General features: G+C 36.8%; 1 protein-coding gene across 3 annotated transcripts; it reads right to left on the bottom strand.

Annotated features, from left to right (window-relative positions):
- Positions 1–27,994, bottom strand: LOC136674820 (HMG box transcription factor BBX). 3 transcript variants are annotated; one of them, XM_066651073.1, is made up of 17 exons: positions 27,765–27,994; positions 25,564–25,645; positions 17,760–17,937; positions 15,968–16,225; positions 14,647–14,848; positions 12,473–12,540; positions 9,622–9,702; positions 9,426–9,503; positions 8,094–8,171; positions 6,917–6,994; positions 5,146–6,067; positions 3,526–3,664; positions 3,032–3,183; positions 2,782–2,871; positions 2,226–2,417; positions 1,045–1,237; positions 1–485 (listed from the first exon to the last, which is right to left on the bottom strand). In XM_066651073.1, the coding sequence occupies exons 3-17, from the start codon at positions 17,922–17,924 to the stop codon at positions 410–412; spliced, it is 2,772 nt and encodes a 923-aa protein (XP_066507170.1). In that variant the 5' UTR covers positions 17,925–17,937; positions 25,564–25,645; positions 27,765–27,994; the 3' UTR covers positions 1–409. The 3 variants fall into 3 exon arrangements, with proteins under 3 accessions (XP_066507170.1, XP_066507172.1, XP_066507171.1); XM_066651075.1 differs by lacking the exon at positions 27,765–27,994 and adding an exon at positions 27,543–27,666; XM_066651074.1 differs by lacking the exon at positions 27,765–27,994 and adding an exon at positions 27,130–27,498.

Here is a 27,994-nt window from a genome sequence, read left to right as displayed (position 1 = left end):
GAGAGAGAGAGAGAGAAAGTGTCCTTAGTACAGGAAAAAACAAAAAAAAACAGAATGGAGAGAGTGCGTCCCTAGATTATTTGATTCAAATTCAGCCAGCTCCTTCGTGACAGTGTACAATTTTGGTGCAGGTGGAGGAAGCATGCTCACGATTGTCTGGGGCTTGGCACCAGCCTGCCCCCTCCACAGCTCTGCTCATTTGAGGAATATTCTCCTAGTAAAGAAAAACCTTCCTCCTCTTCTTCATCTTCCTGATCATCTCAGAGTAATCAGCTCCCATGTGGCTCTCTCGCTCTCTCTCTCTCTTTTCCATTCTCTCTCTCTTTCCCCAAAATGAAGCTCAAGAGTTAGAGATATGCCCCATGTAGTCCAGGTCCAGACCAGAGCAGGACCAGACCTAGCAGATCCTTCACTGGTCAGCACAGGAGATCAGCACAGCCGTCTGAGAAGCAATGTCCTTCACCTGACCTTCGGCACGCTGGCCTCTACAAGTGCACAGATATACATGCCAGGATAAGCATAGCATCGCTGTTATTGTGTGTCTTTGTAATATTTGATTGTGTGTGTAAAGGGTATAAAAGTCTGATAATTCATTTTCTCTTGATGTCTTTCTGAATCAACAAATTCATGTGATCCGACAAATAATTATGCAGCATAAACAAAGAATAAATTCTTAAGCCTTTCACAATTATTACAAAATCATTTGATAGCAATTATTCAATATAACTGTCATAATTTTCAACAGTTGGCTTTAAATATCATATATTTACATCCCAAAACTAACAGGATATCAAAGGGGATTTGTATGATGGACTGAGGTAACTATCAAAAGAAAGCTTAAATCGTATTTATTGTGAAAAAACAAATAGAAGCACTTTTAAATATTTCTTTGTTTATCTACCTATATTGCACGTTCAATTATATGACAATTAATTGTCATGTATGACAGTTATATGACATTTAATAAAGCAATATAGAAATCTTAGTATGATATATTATCAATTTTGTGAAATGCTCCAGTATGGAATCTGTGCTTCTGCTTACCTGTGTACGTTTTCCATAGCTGCGACCTCAGCGAGGGCTGCAAGGCTGAAGAAGGCCGGCAAGCTGCCTGTCTCTTCCGCACCGTCTGCTTCAGCGGGTCTGGGGTCAGTATAGCAGCTCTCTTTGTTGCATAAAATCTCTTGAGTTAATGGCTTTTCATCCTGATCCTGGATCAACTCCTTGGCTTTGTCTGCTGCAAAACAAAAACAAAAACAAAAAAAAAAAAAAAAAAACCTGTTAATCTAGATAGCCAGACTGCTATCTTATGAAATCTGCGTTATTAGTTCAAATACCCTACAAAACATGTTAAACAAGGATTTGTAAACATGTTAAATAAGGATTTGAAATATAACTAAAATAGCAAATAGAACGTTTTTTTTGGTTCAGTTAGTTCTTAGTTATAATTTTCAATTAATTTTTTTACATTTTATTTTAAGACTTTAACACCTTATGCTAACTGAATATTGGGTATAAATACAGCAATAAAAATATTTACTTTAAATCATATAGCTTTGTGCTAATACATGATTTCAATAGGTTAAGATATCGAAGGACTGAAAATGTCAAATTTAAATTGTAGCCAAAGTTTCTAAAATAATGTTTATATAGTTTTGTTCAATGTGTAGTATGTTACATGTTAAATGTCTAGCAACATGTATATGTATGTATTCAGTATATGTATTTGTGATTTTTATAATGAATACATACATACATACATACTACACCGTTAGTTCAAAATAAAATTGGATGCCTTTCTGACAGTATATTTTCTTAAATATGACAGCTTGAAATATCAAGCTTTGAAATCTTGGGTTAAACATTATATTGTAGTTTGATTAAAAATAATGGCTAGCACCCCAACTGAAAACTTGTAGTCTGATGATATAGTCTAGTTGACCTATATTATTCATTCATTCATCCATTTATTTTCTTTTCTGCTTGACCAGTTACAGGGTCATGGTGATCTACATATTTTTAATTACAATGACCTTTAACATTAAATAAATAAATAAATCTATTTAATACATTAACTCTTAATACATTAACTGTAAAATATTTTCTCAAAATGATGCAACCCTGTGCTCAACCCATACATTCCGCACGCATATCTGCATAGAGATTACATGGGTGTTTTTCCATACTTGTGTCTGACACTGTCTGAACATGGGTGGATGACTCACCCTCTGCAGGTGACAAACGCCCATCAGCTGTGCGCACCAGGTGAGTAATCTTACTCTTCCTGGCTTTTCTTTTTTGGCTCCCCACAGGCACAGCACTAGCCTTGCAGGTGTCAAGAGAAAGTTGTGTGCAAACAGGGCCTGGCTTCACCGTGACACCCACGTCGACGGCCACTGGTTCCGGTTGAGCTATGGCTACAAATAATAAAAAAGGCAAGGGCAGTGTTGCCGTTAATGAAGATGCTACTTCAGTGTAGGTTAAATAAAGGCATGTAATGATGTGTTTAAGCTTGAATGCTGCATTTATGAAAGCTGTGTATGCACCAGAGAATCTCCACTGATGTTTTACTTGCGAACTTTGCGTTTTGGTGACCTAGATTTGGTCTGAGACTTCTCAATCTAAACCACTGATAAACAACACTCCTTACCACTGGCCTATTTTCAAACACACGTCTATACAGATACACCCACACATACACGCACCCACCCACACAGAAGACAAATGAATCAAACTGAAAATAAACGTAAAGTCACATGGTACATGCTTTCTTTGCTTCACCTTTGTTCGTGGTACCCGACTTCTCCTTTTTGTGCTTGTACTTGCTAACAATCTTGTGGAATAAAGTCTTTTTCTGAGATGGGGATGGACCTGATTGTAAGTAAAACACAAAGAGGAAGACAGCATGCCATGTTAGATGATTGCCATGATGTGCTTTAACACGGAGGTGAGCATATCCTGTCCATGACAAAAACATGCAATGAGTGGATGCACCAGGAGGAAGTGATCTTAAGCGGCCCAATGTGCTCACCCTTGCTTGGTGTGGGAGTTTCAGGAAGGCTAGCTGAGTTGGCTTTCTTCCTTTTTGTGACCGCAGTGCTTTTTTTATCAAATGTTAGAGGACTATACTGAGGCAGGCTGTTAAACTTCTTTTCAAACTCCTCCTCCAGCTTTCCTAGATTTCTGCAAACAAAAACAAGGTTATAACTTCAAAAATTATTAATAACCACTGAAGGATTTTACAAGTGTTGATACAGTAAGGATCCTCCTTTATCAATAAGTCTGTTAACTTTGTATATAAGCAATCAATGTTCAACTCAAATTCACAACATCAAACTTATCCATAAATGTATTTGCTTCATTACTATTTTATCTGTACTTCTTTACTTACATCACCTGCACTTATCTGACACACTTATCACCTGCACGTGGTGGAAATAGGCTTTCATGCTCTTTTTTATGACATGGCAGAGGAGACAGAATAGTATAATAAAAATAAAAGTAACGGGAGAGGGAAAAGCTCACCCTGGCACTGTTTCATCTTTAGACTTGGACTTTTTCAGCTTTTTGGGATTGCTGACTGCTGGCTGGCTGAAACCACAGCTTTCTTCTGTCCATCCAATTTCATGCTCGGATACAATGCCCCGCAATGAACCTCTCTTTCCTGTAGGACACAGGAACAGGCAGACCATAATGAGCAGGTAAACTAACAAAAGAAAATTGTGAGTGAACTTATAAAATAAATGAACTATATTTTCCATAATATGACAAATTATACTTAAGTTATAAAAGTTTATTTAACTTAATAACAATAACAAAGTTCACAAGATTAATGAACCAATAATTCCTGAGCTAAAACACTAACATTGTTGCAACTAATTTAATCATATGCAATTATTTGTCATTGGCAGCAGTCGTGAATTTGGTGCCTTGCTAATAGGCACCTCAGCTGTGGATTGAGGGAGGAGGACAGTGCTGTTTCTTCACTCCCGCTGCTCCCAATTTTCCCGCTAGTCATGGGAATGGAACCAACAAACCTTTCAGTCTTAAGCCCTCTTCTATAACCATTAGGCCATGCCTCCCCAACTACATGCTGTAATAACATTTTAAACGATTCTTTCAAAACAATCTGAAACTAAACTGTCACCAGGGTCAAACTACCTATACAACTGGTTAACACTAATAGTAGTGTCCTTCAGAACCGTGAACCTACGTACTGCTATTAGTGTATCCATCCAAGGATACATTAATCTGTTTAAATGTTTATTTAACTGATATATTTTGTAGAGATGAGCCTGATCTGATCCTATATCAGCATCAGGTCTGATACTGACATAATTCACAAATCAGATAAAGGCCAGATTTACTCTTGCATACAATGTGTGTTTCAGATCATCTCTAAAATGTTTCAGATCATCAAACTAATTTAAATATTAGTCAAAGATAACACAAGTAAACACAAAATACAGTTTTTAAATGAAGGTTTCACACCACTGTATTACTATACGATCCATTTACATGAACAAGCTGTAAGATAACGTCACTGTTAAAGATTCCATTCCACATCTAGCTATGAACCCGCAGAAATGTCAGTTAATAACTGAGTCCACGTACACAGGAAAAACTGAGGTTGTGGTCTGTCTTGGCCTTCAATCACAACAAAACAGCATATTGGGAAACTGTGTGTGTGTGTGCGCGCGCGTGTCTGAGTGTGTGAGTGTGAGAGAGAGAGAGAGAGAGAGAGAGAATGAATGAGAATGAGACAGAAGAGAGAAAAGGTGATACAGAAATAATAATGAGAAAAAAGGAGAAAATAAAACAGAGAAAAAGAGCATTGAGTCATTCTTTTGTTTTTAACAACTCTGGGTGTGGTTGAGAATATTTTTGAAGACGCAGGCTAAAACCTCAGCATTTTTTTAGCTTATATTTTTTGATGTGCTAATAATAAGTGTGGTGTTGTCTATTTCAGATCCATGATGTAAACATGATGAATCTGAAACACTAAACTAACAGCAGCAATGATAATATTAATGTAAAACGAGCTGAATCTATATTTGCATCGTCTGTGTATCTAATACAGATCTGAACTGAAAAAAAAAGGCTAATTTTTTAGTCATGAGATGACATAATTTATAACTTCAGTACCTCTGTCCACATTGGCCCGCAGTGATGTCAGCATCCCTTCAGAGACCAGAGTCTTATACAGAGCTCCTTTACAGCTGCGTTCAGACTTCCTGGACCCACAAACCTCAGGTTTGGGCTCGTTGTCCTTCTCCTCTGGTTTGACTGGCTTGGCCTCGGGTTCCCTCTCCTCTTCTCCGACTGGATGTAGGATGTCCTCCTCACCTGCTTTAACTGACGGCAAGGAGCCAGGCTCTTCCACACTGATTGACTGTGGTGTGGTGATGTGCTGAGCCGGGACATCTGTGCTGCTAGGGGTCTTCACCTTCATCTCTGCCTCTTCCTTGTACTCGGTTTTTACCTCCGTTTCATGGCTAAGTGGAGCTGCTTCCTGTTCCATCTCTTGCTGCTTGCTTTCCTTTCCGATATTCTGGTCCTCTTGCTCCATCAACTCCTCCTTGGCCCTGGGCTGTTTCTTTATTTTGGGTTTGGTCTTCTTTTTGATGGCTGGAGGCTGGTCTGTGGGGCTGTTGCTGTCCTCGCTGTCTTCGAGTCGTGCTCGTTTACTGGATGCCTCCTCGGTGCCGAAGGCCCCTTTAGCTACTGCCTCTATAGTGTACATCAAGCTCTCTAGGTCTGAGCTAGATGACGGGCGCTTCTTGCAGGTCTTTTTGGGTGAGCCAGGAGTCTTCTCGGGAGTCGCGGTGTCTTTGCCTTCCTTTGGCTTCTTCTTTTTCTTTTTCTTAGAAGGCTGTTCAAGTGTGAGGGCACTGCACTTTGTAGGTGAGGAAGAAGATGATGAAGATGAAGATGGGGTAGGCAGAGCAACATCAGCATCACTGGGCTCCACATTAGTAGTGCTGTGCTGTGCACAGAGGGAGGATGAGTCCACAACAGGCTGAGAAGAAAGAGCCTCCAGTTTCTCTGCTTCAGAGGCCAAACACATCTGATACATAAACACACAGACTTAGTGTACATTGACATAAGTTCCATATTCTAGCATTACATATATACATGTTCTAGTATTATGCAGTTACTGTGAACTTGTTCTTTTAGCTCCTGGCGTACTACCATTCTCAATGTTTTTTTTGTTTCTGTGTACTTACATCACACCTCAGTAAAAACACATTTGGTAATATAGAGCCAATGGAGGTAAAATATTAATTTCCAACACAAACTAGGACTACACTTTTGTTTTATATTCATTTCTGGTTTTGAAGAGCTTCTCAATCCATCTTGCTAAATTAATAGTTTCTTGAGTGTAGACCATATGTTTATGAAACCAAAGGCCATACAGACCAGTCTTTCACTACAATGTACTACTGCAATAAGAATTTGAATAATGTTTTGTGTTTAATTTCTATTCATGAATGATTATTTCTATGATGGTTTATAACAAAATAATACACTGTTCATAATAACTTAGCTGTCATTTTTTTCTCTGTATAATAATATAACACTGTCAGGAAAACATATGTATAATTATGGAAATTAAATAAGAAAAAGGATATAAACATAAGCAACAGATATCTACAACTATTCACAGAAGCCCTAAGAAACAGACCATCTGTTAGTTAAAGGTTGTCCACCAGGTGTCAGCATTAACAAATCATAAATATCAGAATAGTCCTTGGGCCAATTATGTAACATCTATCATTCTGCATTATGAAAATTGACCATTGCTTCTGCCAATGAGACCCTCGACGAGTCAATGTGTGATTAAATTAAATATGTAATTACACATTTAGAAAATGCATGTGCAAATGGGGTACAAAACGAATAGAGTCTCTTTTACCTCAGCAAGCTGAAAAAGAGCAGACTGACCACACTGCTTCCCCTCAGGAACTGAGGACTGTGATCCACTGGAGGAGATCTGCAACAGTGAAAGTAAAAATGATTGTGTAAAAGAGTATATCTTATGTATTTGGTCTAAACTAGATACTGTAGACCAATTCTAAAGTTACTCTACACAGTACAAGGTGTTAAACGTTAACTATTTGAATAGTTTCACATTAAAATATTTAAGAAAATGGGGAAAATGAAAAATTTAACAAGATATTGTATAGTAATGAGGTCCAAGATTTAACTGAAATGTTGCCATGTTAATTTCTCTGTACCACCAAATTCCACTACTGCCATCTTGAGGTACACTGATGAATTCTGTTTAGAATTTTGAAGCAGACTTTCTCTGGTACTACAAAAACACGTGACCTGTAATTGCTAAGAGGCCAGCCTACACAAACATAACCACTGAAATTAATCCACGTGTGATTAAGCAGTGAAGTAGTAAGCACTGTACATTTATTTTTGGTTTGCTACAGCAGTGTAGTTATAGTCATTGACCAGTTTATAAAGACATCTCTTTATGGTCATTTATATCTTACCTGTAAATGTAGTCTTTTGTAGCTACCCTAGTGTGTTTAATGTTGTTTTAAAGTACATTCCTTGCACCCCTGTTCCCAGTTCCCTCTTACTTGATGGGGAATGCGTCTGTGAGTGTATGTGTGTGCATAAGCACAAACTGCATGTTGTGTAAAATTTTAAAAGGTGAGGGAAATCAGTAGAGTGCATCCACACATGGAGGTGGTCATGTTTAAAATAGGTTTATTCATCAGAACCTCTCACATATCCAAGTTATTGAATGTCAGTATAATGGCTGTTTCAAGAAGCACTTCAAAAAATGATTAACTGCTCAATTATGGTATGCTCCATAATCCTTGCAACATACATAAAGAGTAGCTGTCACCAACTCCTATTCCTTGATCAATTAATTAATCATCCTTTTTTTTTTTTTAAATAATGCTCTTCGTAAAGCTACAACAGCTACATATTTGACATAAATGCAGGATGGATGAGATGCTAGATTATTCCTTGAACAACTCATAGGAAATATTTTTGCCTGAACTAAACAGACTCCTTTATGTCTAACCTGGTATAACAAACAAAAAAAAAAATCTAAATTGACACTCTACCTCGGCCAATTGGAAGAGGGGAGACCGCACACAGCTGCTAGGAAGATCGGGCGAGTTTGGCTGCGATGGGCCACATGCCTAAAGGCAAAAGCAAAGAACATGAGACAGACAACATTTTAAGAGTGCTTCAGAATTGCAGCAAGTAAAAGCACTGAAACCGATGCTACTATTCTTAATTCTGTAGCATAATGCAGCAATTTCCACATAAGGTTCTAGCTCCTACAGCAGTGAAGTAGCATCCTTATATATAACAGAGGAATCATTGCCAATTCGGTTCAAACATGCTGATTCAATTAAATCATCATTATTATTAAATAAATTCCAGAAGTGGCACAAAGCTGATATTACATTACTAATTCTGCTATACCAAAGTGTTCTACATTTGTAGCAACTGAATAAATACAATAAAGGTCCAGGTAAAAATCTGCTTAAAAAATCCATTAGTTCAATAATATTACTGAGTGAACTGTATTTCCTATTAAAAGGTTCTTAAACTTGTCACACTCTACACTTTTTATTACCTGAAGTTGTAATATTCCAAGATACTACTAGAATTATTTTGTAAGTACTTCATTTAAATTAGAAATATAATTTGAAATTCTATATTTAAGTTATGGCAGAACAATAACTGTGTGGTTGTGAAACTGCACTGCTTCAAGGCCTAACATACACACAAACTATAGGTCAATTTAATACATACATTTTCTAGCCCTTTAATTAGGAATACATTTAAACATACTGCAAATGCAGATAGTAGTGTAAGAATTTGTTGTAATCCACATAAAAAAAAACAAAAAACATTTGTCTGGTGACAACAATTCAAGTCAGTGGTGGTGCAGTAATAATAATGGGAGTTTTCATGGTGGCCACTAGCCCCTTAATACCAATGAAACATCACTGCCACTAGATGAGTACTGTTGCTAACCATGTGCATCCCTTTATGACCATATTTTACATGTCATTGTTCTAATGGCTGCTCCCAGTTTGATAATGTCCCTTATCACAAGTGATCTCAAACTTGATCCATGTACATGGCAATGGGTTCATTGTTTTTAAGGTCCCCCTCAATGGGTGAGCAGAATCCACTAAAACACATTTGAGATATGCTACAACAGAAAAGCCTGCAACAATTAAAGGATGAAATGATATCTATATAGACCAGATCTTATAAGGAATATTTCCATTACCACGTTGAATCCAAATAACTTTGGATTTCTCCGAGAGAAAAGGGGTCATACCTATAGCTGGAATTCTAATAAATTGACACGTGATACTGTTTATGTTCATGTAAATGAGACCCTATTTTCAATGTTGTAGCTATAGCCTTCTCACCTCTGTCTGGGGGAGAGCTGGGCTCTTAGTTTCTGAGCTTTTGAGTCCTTCAGCAGGCTGGTGTGGACAGGAGGAAATCTGGTGATATAAAGTACCCAGCATTAAACTGCACTATTATTACATTAAGGTTCTATATGTTGACACAAGACAATGAATAATATTGTATGCAAATATGAAATGGGTTGAGGTTTCTCACCTCAGCCAACTGGTAAAGGGCAGATTTCCCAGAATGTTTACTGATATCTGTGCCCCCAGGCTGTGAAGTGCTAGAAGAAATCTGAAAACAAACACAAATTAAACAAAACATAAATCTTACCATTATATTAATAGTCATTCTTTATGTAATTTTCCTCCTGAAGCTGCATACAATGTACTGCTCAGTGCAATAACTAGTAGTAAAATTTGAACCAGAATCTACAAATGAAATGAAGTTCTGCCTGTGAACATGAGAACTCTAAGCTGAAAACATTGCTGGGATGATCAGTAATTGCACATTTGATGCTGGATGCAAAATTTTAATTTCCTTTAAAATAACAAGCATTTTGTTAATTATAGTGGAAGCAGGCTGCAATAAAAAAAATAAATCAGTAAAAAAGCCTAAAACATTAATAATATTAATAAAAACAGTACTACTTCTAATAGATACTCATGTAGTGAGATTTGATGCAGTAATAAATTAAAGGGAAATATGGCAACTATATCACAAAGGTTACTTATCCAGTTTTTCACGTTCTGCTAAAATACTAAATTATATCTGTTGAAAATTCAAGGTGGAAAACTGCATTTTGACAAGTCATTGTTGGCTTGATTTTTAAACAGAGACAGTTCCATGCAGAGACATTTTTGCCAGTGATGTAATACTGTTTTACCCATAAAGAAGCTGCTTATTGTTTTTTTTTCTTTTTTTCCTGATAGACCCCCTTTAGCACACTTTATTGACATAACCACAGCACTGAAGGCAATTAGGATCAATTAGCAGCAGCAAAATGGAATTCACTGCAGATTAACAAGAGTGAGATGAATCTACAGAGACACAGAAAAAAGCTCTACTTCTACAAATCAAAGAAACAGACATGAATACACAAAAATAAATACATAGCTACACAGATGATTACATACAGAGTTCATTGCATACTAGGGCTGTGTAATATGGTCAAAATATTGAACACTTCAGTAAACTTGTTGGATATTGCAATTATAATAAATCTATGAGAAGTGACAAATTATTATTACAACTGAATGTCCCATAGCATGTATGGACCTTGGTTATTCATTTTCTTCTTAAAGGCAATAAGAAGCTTAAGCTAAATTTAAGGTAGCCTTAAAAACCTTCCATTGGTTCAGAAAAATATATTAAAATTAAATAAATAATATATTCATATAATAGAAGAGCATTTAGTTTTTTCTCCCAAGAAGTTTTTGAGCTGTGCATGTGTTTGCTTTGTAATTTTACTCTGTAGCACAGTAGTTAAATCACTCACCTTTCAAACAGCAAAAGGTTCCAAATCACATAAGCATTACAGCACACTACTGCTATAATAATAGGCTTGATACAAAACATTAATTTAACTGAATCTAAGTAGTTCATATACTTCTGATCACTTCAGAATTGGTAGGCTGTTTTAAAATAATAATTAATAATTGGCACACAAAATATGTATCCACCAAAAGCACAAGTACACAATTACAGTTATGTCATAACTATTCCATATTTCTTCTAATGGCCTAGAGACCAAATCAGAGCAGCAAAGCCTCGTTTATAAAGCCAGCAATTCCAGTGGCAGCATTGGAGCTGGATCTGTCACAATGAATTTGACTAGGCAGAGATCATGTGTTTTTATATCAGGAAACATAGTGAATATATTCCTAACAGGCAGCACAACTATGAACCCGCATACATACACCTACAGTAATCATTCTTCATCTCTAAATCCATAGTATTATACACGGGCATTTTCAAGTGCCAAGGATTAGACTACACAGATATTATGTAGCGATTGTGCTATTAACAGATGTGTTAAACCACAGCTGATGTATCAAATAGATTGTGTTTACTGACATGTGCAACACGCCTCATAAACAGCTTGTCTAACCTTGTTGACAGGAAGTGCTTGGATGAAACTGCAATTCCATTCAGGTCTCACTAGAGGGCAGGAGAAGCTTTACATCTACCGAGGCCTGAGTTTGAAATTGCTTCTTTTTTGAGTTAACTGACAGTTTCTGTTTGTCGTGATTCAACAAACGTCTTATTCTTCAAGAAATAATTAAATCAGTTTAAATTAGTAAATGTGAGATATGAGTATATTGAGCAGGGTGACGATGGTCAAAATCCTCTTTTAAATATTTTGGACATTTTATGTGCCTATTGTAGTGAAATACATAGCATGTTGTATTGTGTTTACAATAAAAGCAAGCATTAGGTGTTGGAGCAAGCCTTAACACAAGTTAAACTGTGTAACTAAAGATGTACAGGTGGATTTTAAATGTCACACACCCTGTTATGCAACTCCACCCACCTTGTCACAAGCGCAGTTATATATATCCAACAAATAAACAAATGGCAATAAATATGCATGCCCTAAAAAGGCTTGAACACCTTTATCAGTATCAGTATCAATATTAAATCCTTGATATTCATTCAAAAATGATAACATAACCACACAGAATGAATGGGTAATGCAATAGATTTTTACAATTTGCTAAGTAAACTTCAGGCATTTAGCATTAAAACCAGCTCACACAAAAACACTACATTTTTATATCTCACAAATATATCATGCAGAAATATCAATGGAACTCCTTTTTCCTGTACATGGCATAATATATAAACAGCAATACTGCTCTCTTGTATTTATTATAAATGTAACATAAAATGGCTTACTGAAAAAATGCATTACTTATACACGTATATAATCGTAAACATAGTTTATCCCATGTACTGAAGACAATCAATTTGCCAGCTAGCTGTGCTTTTTGGTGTAGCAAGTGTGACATTAGCATTGTAGGTTGAGGTATTAGTGTAAAAATCTGTTGGAGTGTTACCATACCTCTCTGGCAGTTAGAGCATGCTCCCCAGCCAGCAGCAGCATACTCAACCCCCCCATCTTTGTTGGATCTAAAAACCAAACCAAAAAATATATAATTACATTATTAATACAAGTACTAGAACACACACACACACACAAACACATTAATAATGAAATATCACGGAAAAAATATCACGGAAAAAGAATGCAGTAAAAGCAGACATAGGTTATATGAGATTATTCTTTCATTGTCAATCACTGGTTTCAATAACAAGAATTCTATCATGCCCTAATAAACACATCTGCATGACTAGTGCAAGACTCTCCTAGCTCAGTTTTTTTTTTTTTTAATATTTGACCAAGACTATAATTAAAGACCAATAATGCTGTCTGGATACAAAAATAAGAACAAAGAAACTCAAAGAACCATAGAAACAGGTATTTACCTACTGCCAATACAACTGAACTATAATTTTCTCTGGTCAAATTACATATTTTTGTTGAACTGTAATGTGTACACAACCTCTACATATAAACATTTGCACATTGTAATGCAAAATAATGGTTTGTTTTTGGAAATTAACATACTGAAAAGCATCAAACCAGAAAATGTGGCCTGTATCAACACTGCCACACACTTTTGACATCAAAGTGTACAAATCAATTGTAGTGCCCTAAATTTCCTTGGTTATCTGCATTGTCATTGTATTGTTAAAATATGCTGGAAATTTTAAAATGTGCTCATACAAAAACTGGAATCTTTTCATCAAGATTTATATTGAACAACAAATAAATTTAGCAGCACTATGCACATTTTGTTTGCAGAAACCCAACTGTTAGCATAAAGTAACCCCCTCTTATGCCACTTTTATTTCCATATGATATTTTTATAGATTTAACAACTATTCATTGTTAATTTTAAAACTAACTACATTCAGCTGTAGCAGGTTATAGACTTTTAAAATAACTGATAAATCTGTGGCCAACACTGAAACAAGAGGATAATAACTATTGTCACAGATAACTGTTGCTATTATAATAATCGAGTGATTACAATGTTAAATCATCATTTAAATAAAGTTTATGCAAAATAGACCTAAATGATCAATAAAATGAATTTGAATGATAACTTTAAATTTACTGTGGAACCTAGGAGTGGCAGAATGTTACAGATGGCACAGCCCAAGTTGGAAAGTGGCTCAGAACTACTTTATAGTTTAATGTAAATGGGGTGAAAAAAAATCATGGTGCCAAGCTGCTGCACTATTTAAGGTAGGTGCAGATTAAGTTTAATGAACAAGAGTATGATGCAAATTCAGTAAAAACATACAGAGCTATTTGCAAGAAAGCTGACAGTGGAGAAATCTGCATACTAGTGAAACCAGTACGTGTTGGTCACCTTCATGACACAGAGGGACTGATATGAAATGACAGTAATGGAGTTGTTTAGTAACCCCTAGCTACTTCTGTGTGCAGACATGTTAAAGCTGAACTTACAGAGGAGTTGAATACTACTATATTCCTCTCTTCAAAAATTACTGGAATATAAGGTTTTATACATTAATATATAAAGATTTTTTTTGGATTATATCACTGGTTATACACACAACACTATACACACTACTTTTCAATACAGCTGAAAAGCCGCGTAACCGTGCATTCCTTCGCCGCGCACACCAAACACGAAGTTTGCGTTATGACATTTACGACGCAAAACCACTTAAGTTGAAACAGGGTTTTATGTAGTAAATGGGAGATGTGTCGAAACCACAAAACATCGTAACTCGGGACTGACGTAACCCGAGGACCTCCTGTACTTTAGTCACTTCTTTTAGGATACTACTTCTTCAAATAATTTAAAAAGATTAACAAATTACTTAAATACTAATAATATGAATATAATTTTGTGCTCAATGATACAAACATCATCAAATGTATTCTAATGGCCCTTAGCTAAACACATTGTTAACATTATTTTCAGTATTCTGTATAATCACCAGCTTCACCTAATATCTTGTCAATATCTGGTCTAATCATCTGACCAATGATGAATGAAGTAAACACCAGCTAACACACTGAGCATAACAGACCAACTAACTGGTAACTACATATAGATAACATACCAGTACATGAGAGTACAAAGTAGAGGCCTTTAATAAAGCAAGTAGTGTACAAATGTACCTCACGATACTCACCTGCCATGGCAAAGTTAAGCTGTGGTGTGTTGTCTGATTTGGGCACTTTTTTGGCAACAGCAGCATCCTTGGTTGGGTTGGAGGGCAAAGACCATGCCTTTTTTCGGACATTACTCACACTGTGAGTGGGACTCTTCACGGGCTTACTGGTGGCAGGACACCACTTATAACCTGGGTTAGCTTTCATGAAGGCATCCTTATACTAAAGAGGGCAAAGACACATCAAGGAATCAATAAGTATACAATCATTTAAACAGCAATTGAAGACTATAGGAGTAAACTCTTCATCAAAAATATTTATTAATTAAAAAACTGATATCACTATTAAAATTTTACACCAAACTGTAATTACTCTAGCAGCTATTTTTCATGTCTGAAATGCTTCTTTTGTTTTGCATTAGACAGATGTTGCACCTTCAACTTTTATAAAAAGATATTACTCTTAAATTATTAACAAAGAATAAACAAGCTGAGTTTAGTATTTAAGTTATGTAATTATGCAAATGAATAAATTGAAACATGAACCTGCAGACAGACACATGCACTATGAGGGGTTAAATAGCACCTACACCAATGCAACTGTCGCTAGATATCTGGAAAAATTTAATGCTGTTTCTGTTGAATGACATTTGAATGTCATTTGAAGAACTACACTCCATAAAACTATAGCGAGAGACACACTAGCTATATTAAAGAAGTCATGTGACAATTTGCGTTTTAAGCTTGCATTTTTCTCATGGCAATGAGTGAAAGCAGGCAATGCAGAAAAGCTTTCTTCTTGTTTTTTTTTTTTTTTGCCTCCCGGAACTGCTCCTTTTCCTGGTCAGAAAGTAACATGTAAAGGCCTTAGCTATGGATAGGACAATTGGTATGACATTGTATTAGCAAATTCTTGAAAAATTCGATTACTTATATATGTATTTATCTGATCCCCAGACTCAAGACTGACAAGTAGCAATACTTTTATAGCTGGCTGTTATTTAGTTGCAAATTCCAACAGCATTTTGACTAGTGATATACTGATCCACATTTTTTCACTTCCGATCAAAGTCCAATACACAACTTCTAGTACCAACTTTAGCAATTTCATTATAGTTGTATGTTGTGTGTTTAAGATTAAAAGCCTGAAACAGACCACAAATTACTTCTTAGTAGAAGAGCAAAAAATATACACAAGTGACATAATACTGAATAACAACAAATAACATTGTTACTAAGATATTCCTATTTCAATTCTGGAAATATTTTAAGAATGACCACTGGGTCCAATTACAATTACATTCGTCAGAGCTACACACCACCCACTGATACATTGTCTCACCTCCTTGGCCATATCTGTGTACTTCTGCTTTTCGCTGGGTTCCAGCACAGCCCACCAGTCAGCCAGAATCTTTGTGGCTCCACGGTTGTCCAGCCGTGGGTGTTCCTGGCGAACTAGGGAGCGATGCCGTTTACAAAAAAGCAGGAAGGCGTTCATGGGCCGCCGTGCTCTCTGCTCTGAGGAGTCTTCCTCACCTTCATCCTCCATCGTCCCACATTCTGTCTCTTGACTACCACGCTCTGCACAGACCATCGGGTCCTGGAGAGAAAACATAAAAACACACACACACTTTACAATGTAAAGTTTTGTTTTAGTAAACAGATGCATAAACATGCATTTATAGATATTCCATATGAAGTCACAAATGATGTCCCACTGAAAAAAGTGGCTTATAAGCCATGGAACTGATTATGGAAATAAATATTTAAAGAATAGGTTTGGAAATATTTTGAACCAACGCAACTGAAACTGTCTCACATAAACCAGCCATTGATCAATTTTACATATTTAACTAGAAACTGTATATTTAGGTGATGTTAAAGCAGAGCCAGTTAAACTGTAGCTTTTTTACTGGTCTAAGAAAACTACATGAGTTTACTAAAGTTTTGCCTTTCCCTGTGTTAAATTTAACTTAACAGATTGATCATTTTGTTGTAATTTCAACAACCTTTTATCATCATCAATCATGCCTAGATTTATCGCAATAATGTTTTTTACTAATTTAGAAATTACATGGTTAATCAACAAATTGACAAATAATTAACAAATGAACTAGACACCCTGCTGACTGGACAAAGTTTGTGTGTATAACAACTAAACAAATAAAAAGCATTTTTGAGCACCAAATAAATTGTATAAACGTGATTTAGGCAGAATCGTTGCTTTAAAAGAGCAGTGAATGAATGAAGCTTTAACCTATCTTAAGCAAGTATGAGTATGTAATTACAGTTAAAGCTATCTAAACATTTCCACTGCCAATTCCATCATTATTACAGTTTTGCTAGTACCATTTATGCCACTGCACAAAATCCACTTGTTATAAGGTTGAGAGAGGAACTACTAAAAAAGCAATGAAGAGGGGGGGGGTAATAAAAATAAAATAAAATAAATAAATAATAATTCACACCACCTCCCTCATCTCTTCCACAGTCTGTGTTGCCAGGATATTCATAATCTCCCTAGGTTCACACACCTGGGCCTCAAAAGGTCATCTTTATAAAAACTCTATGGGCACTCACTGATGGCGCTTTTCCACTGCATAGAACCTACATGACTCTACTTGATTTGGCACTGCTCTTTTGCTTTTCCACTGGTCAAATCTGCTACCTGGTCCGTGAAACCGGGTAGGTTTTCAGTCCCAGCTCCCGCAGAGTTCCAACCGTGCAGAGTAGATACTAAATAGTGACATGTAAACCCTGCAGAGCGCTGACTGATGAAAATTTCCAGTGAAAGAAGAGTAGTTAGTTAGAGATTTCCAATTAGGGTTTTCCAATTTCAAGTAGTGGAAGAGACTGCTATTTATTTATTTCTTTAATTTTATTACATTTAATTACATTTTTTTGCCCGTTATTCCATTTGTGAGCCGGCTTCTGATGCTTCTTCTTGCACTTTTGGATGTGTATTTGGAACTTGTTCTTTAAATATGTCTAATTTTAAGATTTAATTTTACAAATTTAAATAGTCTCTGAACGTATTTATGACACACATACCAGAGCTGAAATTTCTGGTTATCGGTCACGCTACAATTATCAATTTACTTTTTACAAGTGATCTATGAAAAAGAACAACTCACCTTCTCCAGATCTTCTTCATCCTCATCTTCCTCTTCCTCTGAAAAGTCCAAAGCCTTTTTCTTTGACAGCAGTGGGTGCCACTGCAGGCACTTGCGTTTAGGCCGCTGTTTCCCGCTCACCTCTCCCTCTACTGGTGGCTCCTTCCCCCCAACTCCACCCTTCATGGTGCTGATGACCCTAGCAAATGAGAAGATCAGAGGTCAAGCTCTCCAAGTTCTGTGCTCTCCAAAAACATTTAACACATATGTAATTGCTTTGGCTGAACTACAAATTACATTTGTTTTGTTTTTTTTTGGTAGTGCAAGCTGGAGCTCTAAAATTGTAATTGTATTCAGTAAATGTATCTAAAAACTAGGTAAGCCTAGTTTTGCCTGACAGCCATGGTCACAGAAGTGTTTCTGGCATTTCAAAAACAGGAACGCCCAAAATATATACCCTTGTCATTGGGTCTGGAGAAGCTTTGGTGCTTCATATCAATGTCTTTGTTTACATTTGGCCTTTATTATGTGATTGTGTTGTACAGAAAATATGGAGGGCAGTAAATACAGAAATAAAAAAGGAGCACGGAGTTTTGTTAATAGTATATAACACCAGCTTTGTGTATTTCTTGTTCATTTTATTTAAAAATAAATACTAGATAATCTACCGCCAAAGAACAAAGAAGACCAAGAACATCTTGTTCGTTTTAAGTATTACAATTACTTATTTTTTCAATGTAACAGGTTAAAGCATGTGAAGTTTAAGGAGGCTGTGCACAGCTCTATGGAGATTTATAAACACACTAATGCCACAAAATGTCTCCCCACCACTTCCCTTTATAATATTTCAAGCAAATACACACACTCACTTGAAATAAGACAAATTCAGCAGTCCTACTCTCTCTTCGAGACATAATACGAGTGTAAATGTTGCAGAGTTCCAAGCCATCCTGCTGAGCTTGTGAACAAACCAACGCAGAGCTGAAGCTCTGGCCAACACAGCCTTATTTCCTATTTTTTCATCTATGGTTCTTGCTGAAGAACCTACTGTTTTTTGGTTCCAGTTGGGAACTAATTTTCCTGGTTCATGAATTATGTCGATGGAAATGCCACCATTTGCTAGCTCTGCAGTGTGTTTGAGTGCTGGACTAAATTGGTGTGGGTGAAAATCAAAAGGACTACAAAAAATAAACAACTCTAATCACAAATGAGTTTCAAATGGTGAAAAAGGTGAACTTCAACCGCATAGAAAACAACTGTTATTTTTCTCCTCAAACATACAATTCCATCTTAAAAGCTTCTGAATGTAAACAAACCAGAGAGAACTGCAGTTCCCCAGAATTGTCTATATTGCTTTTAAGTAATTTCCAACGATTCTTATTTCCAATAAAATATCTCAGAGGCAACAATAGATTATACTTGGTTTATTATTGTCTCTGTTCAGAATTTTATTCCGGGCAGGCTCCAGACCCACCATGAACTGGGTTACTGGTTATAGACAATGAATGCATAAATGTTCAGAATTTTTATAGTTTGAACTTTTATAAGAAATTTGCATTACTTAACTAACTATAAGTGTGCCTTTATTCTACTTTTTGTCTGCACTTTTGTCCAATATAGGTGAACTTATAATTTGCTGTGTTGGTTTATGTACCAAACATAGTCCTAAATGATAATTTACATGTTTAAATATATATTCTGGAACTTTAAGATGGGTCTATGTTTATGAAATTTAGCATGAATGAATGGGGCATGGCAATTATATTTCAATGGGTTAGTTCATGTGACATTCCCCGCCCACTTTCTGAAGCTTTGATATCTGGGAGTGAATAACTGGGCTTAACAATATATCATATCACTTTATCATTTAACTTATAAATATTTTCTATGACTATATATCCAGATCTGTTTTGTTTTTTTTGTTGGCTAGAACACCAGCATAGTTACTTTTTTTGTCTTTAGATTGCCAGTTAGTTGTGGCTGTGTTTGATGGTGACAGTGCTATTGGAGTGATGTGGTTGGTAACACACTGTACAGGACTAGCCCACATAACAGGCCTGAGTGAACATCAGCTTTATAAAAGCCACCAGAGAGAGAGAGACAGATAGGCAAAGAGGGCCAGAGAGTGGGAGAGGGAGACTGAGAGAAACAGAGAGAATGCTATATGCAGCAGAGATTGGTGTTAGCTGAGGGAGTAGAGACTCAGAACTCCTTGCTCATCTCAGCACTGTCTCTGCAGTGCTTCACTGTACATGTGACCTTCACACACAAATTCACAGGACTACATATACAAGCCTACACTGTACTACACAACTGCAGTGCTGTGCTTAGCACAACTGCTGCTAAGCAGTATGTAGTCATCTATGACTAGCAGACATTTCACTGCCTTCTAGCAGGCTCCTTTCCATTAGTATCTGCTGCCCTCTTGCTGTTAACAGAGTCATTCCAGTAACAGGAATGCAGTTCATGTCTGTGGCCTACAACCTTCAACTAAGTATTGAAATGTGCAACCAGACCTCTGTTGATGTAAGAATTCTCACTGAAAATATAGTACAAACAGTTTTGAACTTGTGGTTAACTTGAATTCAAACAACAGCCTGTAGCTACACTGTAAATGCTCTTAAATTTTTTTAAGTGTCAAACTTTGAAAATATAACTCTACTTTTAGGAATAAAGAGATTATTTATTCATATTAGTATAGACAGAAATTTGTATTAACATTTATTATCAACTGAAAGATTTGATAACAAAAAATTTTAATCAATATTTAATCATTTACTGTACTCCAGAAAAGCAACAATTTCAAACATTGTGTTACTGTACTGTATTTCTAAATTCACAAATAAATGTTCCAAATCCCTGTAATGTTAATACAGTTAAATTTAGTTTCATTAACACCGTAATTCCGTAAAATATGATACATGAATTGAAAAGCATTTATATACTTGCATGATGTCATGATCAGAAGATCTGAATTTAAAAAAAAAAAAAAAAAAGTTAAATGCACAAACTAGGTCAATGACAGAGTAGAGCTGAAAGATTAGCCGTTTTTATACTGAAATTTCAATTATTTAAGAATGCAACTTTTAAATGGCATAAGCTGCCATTTTAATTATAGCCTACATTATAAAGAACAATGTTTTTAATGGGGACATTTAGCTTACAAGTTTTAATCGGAGCACTTAGTTTACATATAACAGAATTAGACCATTCAGATGCAACTGAACAGTGCGCGTTGTACATGAAAATAACCACAACTATATGAGTCTGGCAGTGTTCATTAAATTTCTAAAAATAAAGACAGGTCTTCATGGTTTTATACAAGCCTGAACCTACTTTTATACAAAACATCGCTATCTTTATTATAAAATTGCAAAAATATGACAAATCAATGAGCATGATCATTCATATATGTCACACACTGAATTTGGAACACCTAACAATAACAATTCAATTGTGTTTTCTATCAAAGGCAGCTGTCGACAGAAATGCTCAGTGATGTATTTTTAAAATGATTTCAACTGAGGAAAAGTCTTGCATCATTTGCTATCAAGTTAAAAAATGTTGCTATTTGAAAACCATGTCTGCGTTCATATATTTTTTAGAATGAAAGTATAGATTGGGTGTAAAAATTATTTATATTTATATTGTACTGTCATGTTATCATGTTTTATTTCAGTCCAAGTAGAGGAATTAGCAGAATAATTCCATAAATGAAAATCAATTAGTGTGCTCTCAAGAGAATTTCTTAGTCCATGCAGAGTTACTTAAAAAGGCTGAAGTGGAATAGGGTTGACCCATGCTTGCCAGGATGCAGGGGGGTGTGGGGGGTCAAACTGCAATTTTTCCTAACTGATATACTGCAATTATGTTTCAAAGGGGAATTAAATAAGCTTTTTTCAATGTTTGGTATGTTTAAAGAGTTAAGATGTGAACAAAGTCCTTCAGAAGGACTGATAATGATAATGATATACTCTTTTCAGAGAAACTTGACAAGTCAGAAGTGTTCACAGTGATGACAATAGGAACCAGATATCTGGTGTATTCAATGCCTATGTGAGTTAGATAAAATTTTTGCTAGATTTTTATGAAATCCAAACCTGCTTCCTGACATATTTAATTGTTCGAGTTTTGATCCAAGTTTCTTTCTTAATAAATCGATGTCAGAGCGTAAAATGCAAGTTGTTGTGTGGTAAAATACTTCCCAAAAAACGTATTATTAAGATTTCCTCATGTAGGTTCCCTATATAGTATTGCAGATATCAAAGCTTCCAGTGATTATCACTACCATTGTGAAGAAATGTATGCTTTTCTTTAATAAACAATTTGTATCAAAATCACTTTGCATGATTTTGTTTATATCAGTCATTGAAATATACATTTGTCTCATTTGTCTTGGTCCATAAAACAACATTTGTTTTATTTCAACTCTGGCCTCTGTCCAAGTGAGAGATACCTGAAATTACCATTTATAAATTACATTTTCAGCCTATTTTAGGAAAGATCATGTCAGATACAAATATAATATGCATACACTGTTGTGACGAAAAAGCAATGGATGGACACTGGCTCATAGTCCTGTCACTCAAATGCTTTCCTTTGTTAGAGTTTACTGTAACCAGTGATATTCCATTCCACCCCAAAGTGAAACTGCCCTGGATTCAGGTGTCACTGCAGTCTTCATAATGGCTTCAGAGAGTGTTGCCTCTAGATACATATCATCTAACCTGAACCTGACATTAAACCTTAAACTATACTTAAGTCAAATCGTACACCTGACTCTACAAAATTGCTGTTTACACACCAGCAGCTGTGGCAATTAACTCTCAAATCAATTAGTTTCATTGCCAGTGCAATATGCTGTCATGACGCTGTTGTTCTATTCAACATGTGTACGCAGTATTCTTTGTTGATTCAAGACATTTCATACCTTCGTAGAATTATTTTTAGCCTCAAAAAGCCAAGACCAGCAGAAAATGAATCCGACCCTTAATCATTACACTGGATATAATTTACATTTTAGTTTGTATGAGTCAGGTCCCTTTACCACAAAGAGGTACAACCTGACAATTCATATAACAGATGTTAATTTAACGGAAAAACGTAAGTCTTCTTCGTGTATCATTTTTAACTACACCGCTTGAACATCTGAGCTGTAAAACTGAACAAATCCTTAATGTTTCTGTATTTTTTAATCAATATTCTTATGAATATATGGGTGGGTTTTTTTTCATAGACAATGTCTACTTTTTTATGTTGTTATTCCTCTCAATATTTACAGTATGGTCAGCTTTAAGGTCATGGATTCCACTGCAGGAAAAAAAAACATGTGATTAACTTACATGGGGTGGGGGGATAAATAAAAAACCATTTAGTACAGAGCAGGGCTAGCTACAGCAATTAGAAAATGTATTCCAATATTACTTTTTCAAATATTAAAATACCAATTGATAAACTTCATAATTCATTGTCTGTAATCCCTGATCCAGTTCCAGGTCGCGGTGGGTCCGGAGCCTATCAGGAATCACTGGGTGCAAGTCATAGATTGAACTGAGTAGAGATTACTGATAACTTGCCGTAAACTTTAAATGATATAAAAAAAATTGTTTAAACTGCCTCCACGCTATGGGCTTTCCTGTCCAATATGATGTTATGACATTTCAGGTTGGTTTGTGTGAGCAGACCTCATTAAATTACGTAGAATTAATTTAGTCAAATTTCTTAGTCCTTTTTCGTAGTTCAGGGCAATTTTGAAGATGCCATTTTGGTTTCTGGATGTGGTAGTAGCCTACCACAAGCAAAAGTGGACAAACTGACTGCCTGCTGAGCGATGTCTGTGTCTTGGAAATAATTTACTCCATACAATACCAAATGCACAATATCTTATAGGATAAACATAATGTTTATTACAACAAATATCACCAACTACTACTGCTGAGGACCCTTATAACACTAAGCTTCAGAAAACTTTTGGAGAGAGAAGAAAGCATACAGAGCCATACATTAGATGTAATAGTGGGTTTCAAACAGCTTGCAAACATCGCTTATGCCTACAGTTTTCCCCCAAAATTCCAGAACCCAAAAACTGTGGCACAGTACTCTTCAAATTTCTCACTGTCAGCACTTTATCTGTACAACTGGACTCTTTTCTGTCATGTTTTCAACATCTGATATGTTAAAATTAAAAAACAAATATAGTGATTTAAGTATGCTAGCAGTGATGGTTCCATTTCATGAATTAATACTTTAGATGATTCATTTAAATTAACAGAATGTCAGATTTACCTTTGTTTCATTATATATCACTGACATATATTGGACATATAGGCTGCAATTAAACCAATGACAATTTTGAATCAACAGGTTATTTAAATCAATTTGACTGAGTCAGACTTTTCAATAGAGCATTCATGAATGGGACATCACTGCAGGGTAAGCTACTACACCCCAGATCCTGGATGTGTTCAGTATTTAAAGATTCAAATGTGTATTTTTTATACATTTGAATATGTGCATTTCCAGTAAATTTGCTTAATGTTCGAAGTTTGATTTTTTTTTTGCCAGCCATAGAGCTGATTCATGAAATATCTCAGTTCTTACTCTCTGCTCATCAGAGTACTCATCAGTGTGAATGTTTGTAGTGTTGCAAAATTATCACCTATAACATTGCAATATGGTACCTGAGAACATTTTCCTGATACAAAATAAACATAATAATATTTAAATTCCTGAGGAATTGAGATTCCTGGGGTGTGATATGAAGGAATATGGCGCTTGTAAGTTCAGACACATTTTTGCAACCAAAAACGGTGGATACTAAAATTATTGAAGTTTTGCATTTGTATATTTCTCATTAAAAATATGCAGTTGGTCAGTTATCTGAGTACTTGATACCCATGATATGCTTAGAAACATGTTGTTACTTACTGACACATTACCCATTATTAGACCAGTGATTTGTAGGTAATCTAGGAGCATCATACACTGGTTTAATCCAAGGTGAATAGTGAATAAGATATTTTTAAAACACCACCATTCGGTAAGTCATCAATTAATTACATAATTAATTAAAGGTTTATGTGACCTTGTGTAGTAGATGATGACAGTGAATAATGGGCTGACATTTTAGCACAGGTTAAATTAACCAGTATGGATAGAGACATGATGACTGGATCTGAAATAGTGTGAACTCAAAACCATTGATTTAATGAGAGACAGGACGTTATAAAGTGCCTGTTTATTCTATGGGTTTGGGAAAACAAAACATACACTAGGCATGTGCCGATATATAAACAAATTTTCATCACGATTACCGCCTAACCTTTCACAATAGTTTATATTATCCTGATATTGTAGTATGAATTTTTCCCTCTATTTTTGTTTTTGGTACTGCACATTGTCACTGTGGAATTTTTTTTTACTTTTACAGACAAAATATTTTGACACACATTCGAATACTGGTATTGGTCTATTCATCTGGAAATTCAGATACACTGAAAAGGGAACGTATACAATATGTGATAATAATGAGGTGTTAAGATGTTCAGCTGGTTCTAATACACCAAAACACCTGCATAAACATCAAATAAAGTATGTGACGACAGTGCCACAGTGCTGAGAAGATGTACACTGTGTCTGTATGAAATCGCAACTTGTTTGTTTAAAATATGGCATCCAGTGACTTTATCCACCATAACAATTTCAGGAGGGTTGATATCGCAATATACCATGTTCTCAAGTATCGGCACATGTCTAACACAGACACACACAAGACTTGAACTGGGTAAAATAAAATATGTATGCCATGAGCTGAAGGTGTACTTACTGAATCACAGAATATGGAAATACTGTGTTTGAGAGATGAAGATGGATCTGTCAGTCAGGCTGTTTCATGCGATGGCTGTGACCTATAAAATACACAAAACACTGCGTCCTCAGTGCAGAAACACAAGCCCAGCCTAATGCACCACACAAACCCGCCTAAGCACCATCTCGCCGCTCGCCATCGACATTTTTGAGACGGACATTTCGCCTGTGTGGTCGCTGTATTAGTTGATCGAGCTAACGTTAACATGTGAGTGCTGAGAGCCTACGTGCGGTGGTCGAGCTGGGAACTATGGAGGGCACGTTTTCATCAGGCTAGCGCTGATGAAGCGTAAAGTTATGAATGTACAGACACGGTGCTTTGGAAATTCGGTCAAAAAAGACAGAAAAAGCCGATGTGAAAACGTGTCGAAGCGACCAGCACGACTCGTGTCGAAGGGGGCTCTGTGTACACTATCAGCGTTTAGTTTTCAGGTGAGACCAGTGGGGGACTCTCCATCACCCCAAACCAGAAGTCCACCTAATGACCAAACACCGCCGCTAATTCACCACTTATCTCCATGTTCTTGTTTTAAGAGGCCATTATTTTATTTCCGCTGACCCCTGGCCAGTGAAAGCAGGCTCGGTGCTCGAATGTCGATCTGACAAGACAGACAAGCGAAAAGAGAGAGAGAGTCCATCTTGCTTTGGGGGGAAAATGAAGTAGAAATCATACTACTGTCAAACTCTCTCGGACACAGAAACATCTCCTCCCTCGAACACTTTCGTTCCTTTCGTTTCTTTAGAGAGTTTTCAGTGAATACTTTTCGCCTCTGCCTCGGCAGGTCTCTCCCTCTCTCCTTCTCTCTATCTGTCTGTCTCTCTCGGTTTGTTGGACGGTGTAAAAGTAGCTCGCTAGCTTAGCTAGCTCACTGATGCGAAGAGCTGTTGTAGATTTACTGGACGTGTCAACAGCAGAACCGCTTGCTTTACTCGCTATTTACCTCAGACTCGACGACCACTTCACTTTTGTAACTCAACTTCGGTCGTGTTTTTAACGGTCACTCTCGCATTTCGTTGCGTTTTGTGACCTGAGGAGGGAAGTGCCCTCTTTAGAGTGGGCTTCTCTGATGTGTGTGAGAGAGAGAGAGTGAGTGAGAGAGAACTAGGCTGTGTCCAGACCCATAAACTGCTATACTGTTATATACTGTACTAATGGTGGCACTTTTAATTGTGGCGTACCGTTTTTTTTTCACACACTATTTAGTGGACTAGTTGCTGTTCTGGACGTAGCCAAGGTCTTTCGCTGCCTTGACTTGTGTCGTACATATTGTCATATTATCTCCACGGTTTGTATCAGCAAAACACGAAGTAGAAACGCGAAGGTGGATAGTCTCAAAGCTGAACTCGTGTAAATACCCCGAAGCCCATCGAGGCGGAATCTCTCTGCACAGCCGCACCGTACCGCGAACTGGCACCAAATTCAACCGAAAAACTGGGAGCCACCAAACAAACCAGAACGAGGAGTATGTGTACATAAATATGACCAAGTTCTCTGTCATGACGGCCTCTTAGGACAAAAACTCACCCCATGAATTCGAGACCAAACGCCAAGGCCTTCTCATTCCAGCCTCCGTCCACCTTAAACTTACTGACACATCTGAGCAGAGCAGTTCTCCGTGTCCTCCGTCCACCACACCGCACACTACACTGTTTCACTCCTCTTACTTGGTTGCATTTTCACCGCCGTGCTAGCAACGGCGCGGTCTTCCGAAGTCGACAAAAAGTCAACAGTAACGGGCTACATCCATTAAAAACCGAGTGAATGTGCGGATAAATGGGTCTCCACAGCACTACTTTCGATTCAGCTTGTTTTTTCTCAGCCCTCCCCCTCTCTCGGAGTGTTGAAGCGCTCCCACTGACTGGTCTCTCTCGAGTCCTGTGAGCTGAGTGTGGATGTTCACGGCTCTGTTAACGTTACTGACTGGCCTAGTCACTCACCATCATCCACTATGGCCTTCCTTTAGCTCAAACTTTTTCATCTGTAATTCAGTCTGAGAGAGAAGTGACTCAGAAAAGGACCCCGAACTGACCGGAGCCGCTGGTTTGAGCCACTATCCGTGTGTTTGTTGTGAGAGACTTAATAGAGCTTCCTGTGTGCTGTGGCGGAGAATGATCACTGAAGTGGTTTTGCAAAATCGAGTCAAAGAGTGCGCCACTTACCTGTAAACAGGGCAGAAAAGTGAGCAAAGTGAGCGGAATGTTGCTGTGAAGAGGTCGTCGTCCACCTCTGTCACCCTCCGATAGTGTGTTGTGCTGTTCACTTTTCTTTTTTTCTTTGCAACATGGGCTACTGTACATGGAGTGAGTGAAAATATATATTTTTTCATGGAAGGTCGGTGCTGATTGGCTGAACGCTTGAACGGCAGCCGGTCTCAGCCAATCAGAGCACG

This window comes from Hoplias malabaricus, chromosome 18, assembly GCF_029633855.1.
Source record: "Hoplias malabaricus isolate fHopMal1 chromosome 18, fHopMal1.hap1, whole genome shotgun sequence".
In the NCBI taxonomy this organism is placed as follows: domain Eukaryota; kingdom Metazoa; phylum Chordata; class Actinopteri; order Characiformes; family Erythrinidae; genus Hoplias; species Hoplias malabaricus.
This window is presented reverse-complemented; position numbering and strand designations above follow the sequence as displayed.